The sequence below is a fragment of the Miniopterus schreibersii genome, assembly GCF_964146895.1.
Source record: "Miniopterus schreibersii genome assembly, chromosome: 16".
Lineage (NCBI taxonomy): Eukaryota > Metazoa > Chordata > Mammalia > Chiroptera > Miniopteridae > Miniopterus > Miniopterus schreibersii.
In genome coordinates, this window is record NC_138116.1 from 16,076,815 (window position 1) to 16,088,866 (window position 12,052).

Here is a 12,052-nt window from a genome sequence, read left to right on the forward strand (position 1 = left end):
TAGACTAAAATCCAAACCCTTGGACATGGCTTAAAGGCTCTGTATTATTTGGCCCCTGTATGCCTGCTTGGCCCTCGCTTCCTAACCCTTTCCTTCCTGCTCTCCATGCTGGGAACACGTACTTGCTCTTCAATGGTAGGTAGCTCTTTCTTACCTCTGGGCCTTTGCATGGCTTGGAATTGTCATTGTACAGAGAGCGCTCATCATCATAAACTGGGACCAGGCTCAAACGTCAGCTTTTCAGTAAGACTTAACTCTTCCTCCTCATCATATAAAATCACACTGTTATCTAGGAATGGCGGCGGGAGAGCTCCAGCTACCTCGGCCACGAGACCCAACCTGGCCTGTGGCCGCCTGTGGCTTGAGATCGCCATCGGCCTCCCCGAGAGTGACCGGGGCCGCCGCGACCACCAGCCGTGCTAACCGCAGACTAACTGCCATCAAGGTGCCCAAGGAGGCAGCATGAGCGAGGCGGGCGAGGCCCCCACCGCCCCCACCACCTCCAGCGGAGGCGGCCGCCGTGATCCCCTGGGACCCCGAGCCCAGGAGCCCGGTGGGCCGTGGTGCGCCCCAGGCCGAGGCCCCGGCGACCGCAGCCCTCCCCGCAGGAAACCCCTGTGGCCCCGCGGGCCCTGCCTCTTCAGCCCAGCAGGCACTGAAGACGCGGAGAAGAAACTTCTCGCCACCAAAATCCTTGGCATGGTCAAGTGGTTCAACGTCAGAAATGGGTATGGATTTATCCATCGACATGATACCAAAGAGGATGTATTTATACATCGCACGGCCATCCAGCGGGATAAGCCCTGGGGAGGGGCGCGCAGCGTGGGTTGCGGACACGCGGGGCTCGAGGCGGTGGAGGGAGGGGAGGGTGCAGAAGCGCCCGCGTGGCCGGCGCAGGCGGGTATGGGCGCGGGGGCACCGCCACGCCGCAGCCCGGCGCCAGCCCCGGTGTGGCTACTACGGCAGACGCCCGGACCTTCCCCAGGGCTGCCGACGCTGCAACGATGAAGAACGGAATCCCAGAGGGCGCACGGCCTCAGGGGCCGGCCCATCCAAATCCAGCTTGTCTGAGCGGTCCCGTCGGGACCTTCCCGCCCACGACCGGCCCAGCTGCGGGGCAGGCTTTAGAGAACCCACAAGGGGCCTGTGGTCCAAACCGGCCATCCGTCCGCCGTGGACACCAGCGCCCCCACAGTACCGGCAACAGAGTGCGAGACGAATAACCAAGAGGCAGACACTGGGATGTTTACGATGATTCTTTATAAAACAAATTAACGTAAAAAGAGAATGTCAGCCAGTCTTTCCAGCAATTTTCCCAGGAATGCCTGCATAGAAGAGAGCAACGTGCCCAGTTTCAGCAACCACTGTGTGTGTGTGTGTGTGTGTGTGTATATTTTTTTTTTCTTCTGGTTTTTACTGTTTTGGTAATATGAATTGAATGAAGAAATATTAATACCACATGGGGAGAACCCCAACCAAAGAAATCTGAAATACATAGTAAATGTCGTATCCTCCCCCCTTTTCTGTTCATTTTGGATGCTGGCGCTAAACTTCCAAGTGTTGTGATTTAAGAAGAAATTGTATGCCCTTCTCATTTATTTCTAGGATGAGGAGAGGGTAACATTTTTGCTTTCTTATGTGGCTCTCTCTTTGAAAGCGTGCAGCATGAAGTTCCGCAAAAATAAGTTTTTTGCCCTTGAAAGAAACAAAAGAAAATAAAACCACACTATCATCTTATTCCATTGCCTTCCCTGCCCAGGTGGTTGTGTGAAATTCCCTTATTTATGTACCTGTTACTGGATGATCTACGGAGCGGTCAGAAGAAAACACTCTCCCTAACAGAAGTGACCTTGTTTGACTTTCTGTTGTAGCCCCAGGAGGCCGAACGGGGTCTGGCCCAGTAAGCGTGGGATAAATAAACGTCGAATGACTGAAAACCATGCCGCTTCTCAGGCAGCTCCGGCCATTAGAAAGCCTAACATTTACTAACTTTCACTACGCCTTTAGCGGGCACTGCGAAAACCACTTCACGGGCATCATCTCATTACTACGATTCCCATTTGACAAACGAGGCCGCGGGAGTCTTAGGGCCAACACCTGGCCGACGGACACAAGGCCACAGTGAAGAGCCGAGTGCGAATCCAGCCCTGACCTGAGTCTGAGCTCTTACCCGCTGCTTTGCAGTTCCTAGAAAGCCGCCTCCTTCCCTTTCGGTGACATGGGCTACGCCGCCTGTCCCCCCCCAGATCCTAGTCTGCCCTGTGGCGTGAGGGAAGGAAGCTCCGACATCCCCGACACGTCTCCTATCTCAGAGCAACATCCCCGGGTCCTCCGGCCCTCCCTTAACCGATCCCGGTCACTCTCCTCTACACAGACTTCAGCCGGGCGGCGCCTGCCCCGCTCCACAAGTGGTGACTTCACGGGGCCGGTCGTCACGGGCCACCCGGGCAGTGGGCCGAGAAAACGCGCGCGAGTGTTCGAGGGCGCTGGGCTTCGTGGTCACCGGAAGGCTTCCTAGGACGCGGGGTTCGTGAGCCCAGGTGCGGGGAGGCGAGCACAGGCGGGAGGCCCGGAGTCCTCCGGGTAGAAGGACCGCGCGGGACAGCGGGCGCGGAGGGCCGCTCGGCCGAGACAAAGGCTGATGGAGTTTAGGACCGTCAGGGACACAACCCCGAGGGCTGACGGGGCGCACGCGGAGAGGAATGGAGGCGCTTTCCTCAAAGTTAGTTAGGCAGGTTAGGTGCGGGAGGAAAGCAACGTGGGAGGCGAGAGAAATAAAACAAAACGCGAACTTACCCGTAACCTGGCAACCCGGCCGCCGTAGCTCGACTACAGGCCGAGAATCCTGAAGAGCCCGGTGGCCAGGGCGGCGACGGGCTCACCTCGGCTATCGCGAGACCGAGCAAGCCTCGCGAGATCTCATCTCGTGCGTGAGAGGCGTGCGTGCTTTCGGGGCGCTATGGGAGGGCTCTGGCGTCCGGGATGGAGGTGCGCCGCTTTTTGTGGCTGGCGCTGGAGTCCCCTTGCGCCGCCGACCAGCGTTGTGGAGAGGGTCGGGCTGTGTCTCGGGCCAGGGAGGAGCGGGACTGGAGGTGCTGAGAAGGGGCTGAGGCGGCTCGGAACATGGAGGCGCCCGAGCCTGGCCCGAGACCTCGCGTTGCAGCCGCCGCGGCGGCGGAAGAGCACGAATCCTTACGTGCGCGCGCAGCAGGAGGAATGGCGGCGGCGGAACAAGACCGTCCTCACGTACGTGGCCGCGGCCGCCGTGGGCATGCTGGGGGCGTCCTACGCCGCCGTGCCTCTGTATCGGCTCTACTGCCAGGTAGGGGCCGGCGCTGCCCCGGGAAGGGTCTTCCGAGATTCTTGTCCAGAGAGGAAACGGGCTCGGAAAGGTGACTCGTCCAGGGTCACCGGGGAACCTAGCGGCAAAGCTGCAGGCAGAACCCAGCCCGCTCTGGAGACCGTGCTCGTGCCAGCCACACTGCAGAGTGAAATTCCTTGATCGCTCAGCTCACCCGAAAGGTCCGCAGCCTACACTCCGGAACCGGCAGTCTGCCTTACCCTCCAGCGGCTCACACACGTGCCCGCTTTTAAAATGTAGTTTATATATTAATACATTAGTTCTGTGAGCCACATGGTTTATGTGCGAACGTTAACCCTGGAAATGGGAGTATGCGTGTAATTGGTGCTTACGCTGGGAGTAGCTTTTTATCCATAAAAAGAGGCAAGAATTATGCCTTTGAGGACCCCCCAGCCCCCATTAGTATCTAACTTTAGTGTGCTTGCCCTGGGCTCCCTTTTAGGTCAGACACTGGGTCGTTCTCAAAAGCGCGGTCCTAGGGACCAGCAGCATCCACAGCACCTGGGAACTTGAGTGCAAATTCTTAAAGCTCTTGGAACGACTGAATCAGGAACTCCAGGGGCAGGGCCCCACAATCTGTGTTTTTAATAAACCCAGTGGCTGATTTTGATGCAAACTAATGTTTTGAGAACCACTGGCAAAGGCAGACTTCACCTATTTCATATGTATTCTCCTTAGTTCTTAAGTAGTAATTTGCTGCTTTGGCTGGGCATTAGGATGACCACTGGAGCTTCTTGAGTAAACATGCCAGGGCTCTCCTATCCCCAGGGATTCTGATTAGGAGGTCTGGGAAGGGGCCAGGGATTTGTTTTAAAAACGTGCCACCAGTGAGAGCTATATATTGGGTTCATCAGTATGTGAGAGTGGTTCCCAAACTTCTTTGTACGGGGGATTCACCTGGTGAGTTTTTTTAAAATCCTGACATCCAGGTCACATCCCCAAACAGTTAAATTGGAATGTCTTGGAGTGGGAGGCAGGCATTAGTAATATTTTAAGGATTCCACTGTTAATGCCTGGCTTACCTCCCCAGAGTGTACAGAGATTACCTTGCCTTTAATTTTTATGATGACTGAAGCACAAATCAGAAGGACTTTTCAGTCTCCTAATACCAGCATTTATGTGGGAAAGTGCATTTGCTTGATTTGTGGGGGATGAGTGTAGAATGTGAGTTCTCATCAGAGGCCAGCCTGGAGGAAGCATGAATCCCAACACTATGAGTTGGTGAAATCAGTGGAACTGAATCCAAAACAGCACGTATGAGTCTCCACAAACCATATGGGGAGGGCAGAGTTTGATCGTATTCCTCAGGGAATATTAGCAATGTCCAAAGACAGTTCTGGTTGTCACAACCTGGCAAGAGGGTGCTACAGGTATCTGGTGGGTAGAGGTTAGGGATGCTGTTAAATATCTAACAATGAACAGGACAGATACACCTCACCATCACTACCACCACCACCAAAACAAAAAATTATCCAATCCAAAAAGTCATTCATCCCAAGGTTGAGAAATCCTGCCCCAAACTGAAGTGAATGACAATATTTTGTGCACGTGTGTGCAAGCACAGGTCAGAAAAGTAAAGAAGTAATTTGTGATCCTAAATTTAAATCACAGTTGAATGTTAAATGACATTTCCAAAAGAGTCTCACTTTTGGAATCAAAACTTTAGAGGCAAAAATAAGGGATTATGTAAACCACTTAATACGGTGACCTCATTTTATGAGTCTGCAAAGTATGCCCAAAGAAAGTAAGATTTAGTTAGTTCTTGGAGCCAGTTAGTTGCAGAACTAGACTAGATACCAGGACAGTTTCTTTTCAGTGCCCTTTTTAATTTCTCTAATCATCAAGCTTACAGATTTAAAGAATCTGTATTCAACGACTGCTTGTCAGAAAGAGTTCATTAAGGAATCTATATTCAAGTGACTCAGATTCTTCAGGAAAAGGAGTTATAGCTTAAAACTTAAGTATTATAGCCTTCTTGGGTAGAAGAATATACTTATCTATTACACAAGGATAAGGGCTTGCCTTCTGATGCATCTTTTAGGGTTATAGTGTAATTGAAGGATGTCTCATGGCGGTGAAGTGAAGCTGGCTGACCTGTGTAAAAAGTGGAAGCTAGTAATACTACGTTTTGCTGGGAGTCTTCCCCTAACCTCAGATTTGCTATTTTTTCCTAGTATAGCAACAGATTAATTACCCAGATGCCAGAATTCTGGCAACCTCAAGTATCAGAAGGATGACGACCCCGGAAAAAAGAATATTGTTTTAAGCATCTCTGATGATAAAGGAAATAATGGCGATGAAGACAGGGAAGAAGTATCATACACAGATTATTCCGATGCTTTATGATTAGTTGATTCAGTAGCCGAAGGGGTCAAGTTCTCTGATGGATATCTGTAAAAGCTGTACTGTACCAAAGTTATAGGAAATTACAAAAACACCAATGTGGAAAAATACTTAAGATGCTTGAGAAAAGCAGACTACAGAAGAGAAGCTAAAATTAATCTGTGCTATAAAACTTATAATATGAAAAAGGACCAGACAGAAATGTGGAAAATGGATTGAAGTAGTTTTACTAAAATGACAGGATTGTGTGTAAATTTTATTTCTATTAATAATAGTTGATAGGGAATACTACCAATAAAGGAAAGTATGTTTAATGCAAAGCTATTCTGAGCTGTATTATCAGTGGAGAGTCTGCTCTCATCCAAATGACATAACTAAGTGATTACTGAAAAAATATGACTTTAACCTTGAAACACCCAAAGTGGTTAAACCATTGACACATTCATAAGAAACAGTGAGAGTATAGACTTGGTTCCTATTGAATTATTAATTTTTTTAAAACTATGATTTTATCCAATGAATAGGTCATCCAGCATCTAAAAGTAATATGTAACATTGTGCTTTATTTTTCTAGACTACTGGACTTGGAGGATCAGTAGCAGCAGGTCATGGATCAGACCAGGTTGAAAACATGGTGCCCGTGAAGGACCGCATCATTAAAGTCACCTTCAATGCAGATGTGCATGCAAGTCTCCAGTGGAACTTCAGACCTCAGCAAACAGAAATATATGTAAGTGATTAAAGCGCTTATTAAAAGATTGCTTTTTTTTCAGTGTAAAAATTCCTTTTTTCACTTAAAATTGTTTCACAACCTAGGAAATACTCATTTAAATTTAATTTCAAAATGTTGACTGATTCCATTACTGTAATTCTTTCATTTCCACAAATTACGTTTTGACAATGCTCTATAGAATATACTTTAACTTTTAAGTTACATGGTACTACAGTAAAAGTCAGTTTGGAACAATGGGAAGTGATGTGTTTTTATTAGAATCATGTTAAGAGTTCACTAAGAAGTTCTCTGGTCTATACTAATCTTGAGAATAGGAGCTGTCCTGTAATATAGTTGACTTTTCCTCAAGTGTAAACGATTGGATAAGAAAAATGTTGAAAATCATCCCTTAAAGTGAAAAGTAGAATTTACTAATTTACATCAAAAGTATCCCTGTTCCTTAAAAAATAAATTTTGAGGATCTTTGAAGTAGCCATACTAGTCATGTTCTGCTTCAGAAAGACTGTACCTTGAAGGTTTCCTAAAATCTTGACTAAGTGGAATCCAGGAGGACTTACTGAAATTCTCTCTTGAATTGATGAATAGCCAGAAAAGCTTGATTATAACTCTTACTGGAAAAACCCTTATTAGTGCTCTCCCAGGTTGTAAACATGACTGAATCGCTTTAATGATTGAGGGTTTTGTAGGTGATAATTTTGAACATTAGTTCCAGTCACGTAGTAGTATATAAGGTATCAGTGGCTAAATTGTTACATGTGACAGAAATTGATTTTTTTTTAAGCCTTGCAACTTATCTGTTCTCTCAAATTATTAGTGCTTTTTGGTTAAATAAAAGTTGTATTCAGTCAGTTTTACTCTGGTTATGAGTTAAATTTACTCTGTGAGCCAAGGGTAAGGTTGGTAACCTTTTAAAAAGAATTTTTAGTAAATCATGATGATATTTAGGAATAAGTGAAGAAGTTAGGCTTGAGCTGTAATGTCCTTGAACACATTTTAAATTAATTTGCAGATTATTGCTTGGTGACTTCAGATATGTGAGAGGACAATCCATAACTAAGTATGCAATAGAGCATTGGTTCTTCTCTGTTATATAAGTAAAATTTGAAAATCAGATGTTCATGGGTAGTATTCACTGTTTTGCTAACTTTTAGCATTAGTTTAGATTAGGTATGATGGTCTGGTGGATAGGAAAAATATGACTGATTTAGTAGGAAAAGAAGGAGCTGTGTGAGATTTAAGGTATTGATCATGTATATATTTCTTTAAAAAAACAGGTAGTGCCTGGAGAGACTGCACTGGCATTTTATAAAGCTAAGAATCCTACTGACAAACCAGTAATCGGAATTTCTACATACAATGTCGTACCATTTGAAGCTGGACAGTATTTCAATAAAATACAGGTACAACTAAATGCAAACTATAGAATACAATAAAAGTACAAAAAACTGTTTAGTACTAAATTTACTGCAGTGTTTTAGTAGGTACTGATTTCTGAAAACTCATTTCTTCTAAACTTCAAACTGTTTTTCTTTTTCATTGCTTATAACAGCTTTGTGGAGGTTTAGAGCCAAACCAAATGGAAATCTGCTTTTAAGATTAGAATTTGTTGATTCTCAATCCTTAAAGCAGAACTCAATCTGAGATGAAAAGATGCTGTTACCCTATCACAGAATTTAAAGATTATGTTTAGAACTTAAAGATTATGTTTAACAGTGTGCTTATTAAAGCCAAGAAGTGCACCATTAGTATCTATGTAATACAATAGAAATATTAATAAGTAAATGCCTTTTTATAACTTCTAGTGCTTCTGTTTTGAAGAACAAAGGCTTAATCCACAAGAGGAAGTAGATATGCCAGTGTTTTTCTACATTGATCCTGAATTTGCTGAAGATCCAAGAATGGCGAATGTTGATCTCATCACTCTTTCTTATACTTTTTTTGAAGCAAAGGAGGGGCACAAGTTGCCAATTCCAGGCTATAATTGAAGTCAGCAACTAAGTCCTGCTTCGAATTTGTGATTTTTGAAAAATCATGTATCTTGTCTTCTCAGAAGAGACACATTCTACAATAATGTATTCTATTCTGTTTTATGCCTTTTATTTTAAATATGTACTGATGTCCCCCCCCCCTCCAACTAATTTACCCTACTTAAAATTGAGAGAACAGGTTCAGCTTTTTAGCATTAGGAATCCACGTGCCTGTTTAGAATGTATGACTGTTCAAAACCAAACTTTGCTAAGTATTATAAGAAACTGCTTTGTTTCTTAAACATGTAGGCATGGCCCCCTTCCAAATATTAGCACTACATACTTGTAGCAATAATTTTTTTTAAATGCCGTGTTGTCTTAGGTTCTAGGTCAGAACTTCTGGCTGTATTTCTAAAACAGTTGGTTACTACTTTTTTCATTGTGTATAGTCACTGTTTTAAAAGCTCAAGATGGAAGAGGAATCACTAAGCCCTGTTTGAAATTACTTTGAAATTTTGGTATCTTGAAATGAAATGCAAGTATCTACCAGGCTGCTAGTATTTCTTGTGATAGTTCCAAGTCCCTGAAATGTTAAAATGTAAGTGTGGGAAATGTGCAGATTACTGACATTAGAAGTTCTGTAATGAGCAACTCTATAAAAAAGATGTATTAAATTGTTTTAATAGTAATTTAATTGTCATTGTTATTTATGACATAAATGAATGCATAATTTATTTTTACTGTTTTCCAGTAGTCTTTGTTCCAAATGAAAGTATTAAATTGCATCAAAAAGAAAATAAAGAGAACATTTAGTATTATAAAGAATCATATTTAAAGGCAACTCGATGTAGTGTCCTGTGACCTCTTCAGGGTACCTGAAATATAAACTACAATATTAAGGTTTTTACAGCTCATAATTCTAAACATTATTATTTTAAATATGTTTTTATTGATTTTAGAAAGAGGGAGAGGGATAGAGAGAAACATCGATGTGAGAAACATCGATTGGTTGCCTCCTGCACACCCCCTACTGGGGATTGAGCCTGCAACCTAGGCATGTGCCCTGACCCATTGAGAATCCAATGGGTAACCTCTTGGTTCCTGGGTCAGTGCTCAACCACTGAGCAACACCAGCCGGGCAAGACTATTATTTATAAAGAAGTGCAAATTAACTTTTATATTCGGCTTTAGTTAAATGAAGGCACTCGCTATTTTTCCTGAATAATATAGTTTCTCACATTTCGTGCTTAACATCTATTCAGAATGATTTTGTAATAAAATAATACTTATCTACGCTCATCACAGCTGTGATGATTTCTAAATGTAGGAAAGCCTGTGAAACATAAGATGCTCCAATTAACCAGTTGGCTTCAGTACAATGAATTTTTCTTCTGTTGAAGATTTAAGTGAACATATGTTAAAACCAAGTTTTTTTGAGATAAAGCTTGCACTGTTACTCTTCTGTACTATTGCAGAGGAGAAATGTTCCACCATGGTTTTGATGTGCTGGTAGGTCTTGTCTTCTGGGCCTCAAAGCTGGACAGGGTCTACCTTTTAGAGAGTAGTTACCCCTAATGCAGCTAGTGAGCTGGTCCTTCACTCTCACCTAGAATAAACAGAAGAGAGTCAACCGTCCCCATCCTTCCCTTCCCCCATTCCTATATAACTCGAGAGCCACATACTAGTAGAGGAAAGGCGGGAATGTACTATTTCCATTGGGGGTGGGTTAGGCGAGGGGAACAGGTTAATAGGTTGTTAGTGGCCATGCATTCATTCATAAATAACGGGGTGACTAGTACAGCAAAAAAATAATCAGGACCTATCTGGACTAACAATAAATGGCTTCTAATAGTCCGTTAACAGGTATTAATTGCACATAAAAGGCAAATGTCTGATTCCAGTGCTAAAAAGTTTTTATTGGTCATCTGTTTTTGTTAGCATTGATATTTCTGTACATAAACCAATTCCTGCTTCCCAAGATTTACTGTTTTTAGTTAACAAGGTCACAAAGAATGTATTTCATTAGTGAACAAACAGTTCACTAGACTCGAGTGATTTGGAGGAAACTATATAATAATATTTCACTCAAAGTGTCAGAGACTCAGCTAGCTCTTAAAAACTGTAAATACTAACTAGGGAAAGTGATAACTACACTGAAATCATGCAGAATGGAGAATGAAGGTTGGATAAGTCAAAGTCTTTACCTCAAGAGTCACTGACTTTGAGTGCCCTTGCGGTGATGAACATCAATTTCTTCATAAATAGCTCTGAAACAAACAAGCCATCGTGGCAAAAGGGTTATACATCACTTTCAAAGTACTATTTTGGCTTTTATCCTTAACTAAAACTCGGGTGCCCTTAGCTGTTCCGTATAAGAGAATAAAACCAAAATCTCTGCCTTGAATCTTACATTGTAGCTTTCGCAGATCCCAGTGGTGGAATGCCTATGCATCTTAAAAATGTGTATATTATATAATCAATTCATTTTAATTGTGACTTAATGAAAAATATGGCTAAAATCTGGAAAGTTTGCTTTCACTTAAAAAAAAATAGTTCAGCTTTTCCTGATTTTAAGACATTTAAAAAATTTATTGACTTCAGCTTATTTAACCTGTTATTACAGTCCAAACTCATGAGCCACCTTTAGCTTCAATGTCAGCATACCTAGTTTAACCAATCTCTAATTCCTTAAACCACTAATACATTCAGTGACATTTTATAAAACAATCACCTAGGGAAATTTCAAATCCTATTAGGGGAAAATACTTAATGAGCACCTAAACCTATCAAGATTTATCCATTAATTATTCCAAAATAGATCACTACATTGAGGGTTTAAACTAGGGGTCAAAACCTCAGATGCCTCCACATTGCCAGGCAGAGCAAATGAATGGATGCAGGGGGCCAGGTGCAGGGCCTGCCTAATTTAAAGGAGCAGCCACTCCTCAGCCCCAGCCTATGGCTAACGTAAAAATGCAGGCCTAGCATCTAAAAGAATCCAGAGGTCCAGATATTTTTTTGAAATGTCCCAGTGTTGAACTGTTGGCAATTAATTTTTAAATGCATATTTTAAATTCTGCATGGGTCCAACAAAACATAGCTATAGGCAGAGATAGAGCTTGGAGGCTGCCAGTTTCTAAACAATGATTTCCATAAATTTGCTTTCATCATTTTTAACAATCTGGGGTAACCTTCAGTCAGTTGAAGTCTATGAAAGCTCTAATGAGCCTAACATCCCATAAACATGTATATACACTTGACCAGCAGGGTATCATAAAATAATGGTGCTTTAAGGATTTCAAATTAAACAATTTTTACACTGTTTTATTAATCCATTTTAAACAGACCTGTCATGTGTAGTGAAGACTAGAAACAAGTTCTTACAAGTTTTTTGGGGGATTACGAGTGAAAAAACAGCTAAAATATCCCATCAACATGTATGTCATTAATCAGTGACTAGTGGGTGCCCTTCTCAAGCTGGAGAGCCTGACTTTCTGCCAAGGCACGAGGAATCCATTAATGCACCTGATGGTTCCAGTTACTCTTAACATGCAACCCCAGCACTTTTTTTGTCATAAGACCGAGAACGGTAAGACCATTAAGAGCAACAGCTCCCATAAAACCTCATAAGTCATTTTTAATAAGGTC

At 43.1% G+C, this 12,052-nt stretch overlaps 3 protein-coding genes across 5 annotated transcripts in view; 1 reads left to right on the plus strand and 2 right to left on the minus strand.

Moving 5' to 3' along the window:
- Nucleotides 1–2,911, minus strand: part of STXBP4 (syntaxin binding protein 4) — a 117,691-nt gene extending 114,780 nt beyond the window's left edge. The window contains exon 1 of one of the 2 annotated variants that reach the window (XM_081116051.1): nucleotides 2,797–2,911. The gene's annotated coding sequence lies outside the window, so the exon portion shown is untranslated. The remainder of the gene's footprint in view (nucleotides 1–2,796) is intronic. The other variant, XM_081116050.1, reaches the window with a different exon arrangement.
- COX11 (cytochrome c oxidase copper chaperone COX11) lies at nucleotides 2,854–9,138 on the plus strand. The gene is made up of 4 exons (XM_081116054.1): nucleotides 2,854–3,322; nucleotides 6,279–6,434; nucleotides 7,712–7,837; nucleotides 8,240–9,138. Exons 1-4 carry the CDS (start codon nucleotides 2,960–2,962, stop codon nucleotides 8,420–8,422), a joined length of 828 nt encoding a protein of 275 aa, XP_080972180.1. The 5' UTR covers nucleotides 2,854–2,959; the 3' UTR covers nucleotides 8,423–9,138.
- The window catches only part of TOM1L1 (target of myb1 like 1 membrane trafficking protein), a 38,684-nt gene continuing 35,696 nt past the window's right edge, over nucleotides 9,065–12,052 (minus strand). For both annotated transcript variants that reach the window (XM_081116053.1, XM_081116052.1), the window contains 2 exons: nucleotides 10,609–10,671; nucleotides 9,065–10,010 (listed from right to left, as the gene is read on the minus strand). In XM_081116053.1, the coding sequence (XP_080972179.1) occupies nucleotides 10,617–10,671 (55 nt within the window). In that variant the 3' untranslated portion in view covers nucleotides 9,065–10,010; nucleotides 10,609–10,616. The remainder of the gene's footprint in view (nucleotides 10,011–10,608; nucleotides 10,672–12,052) is intronic.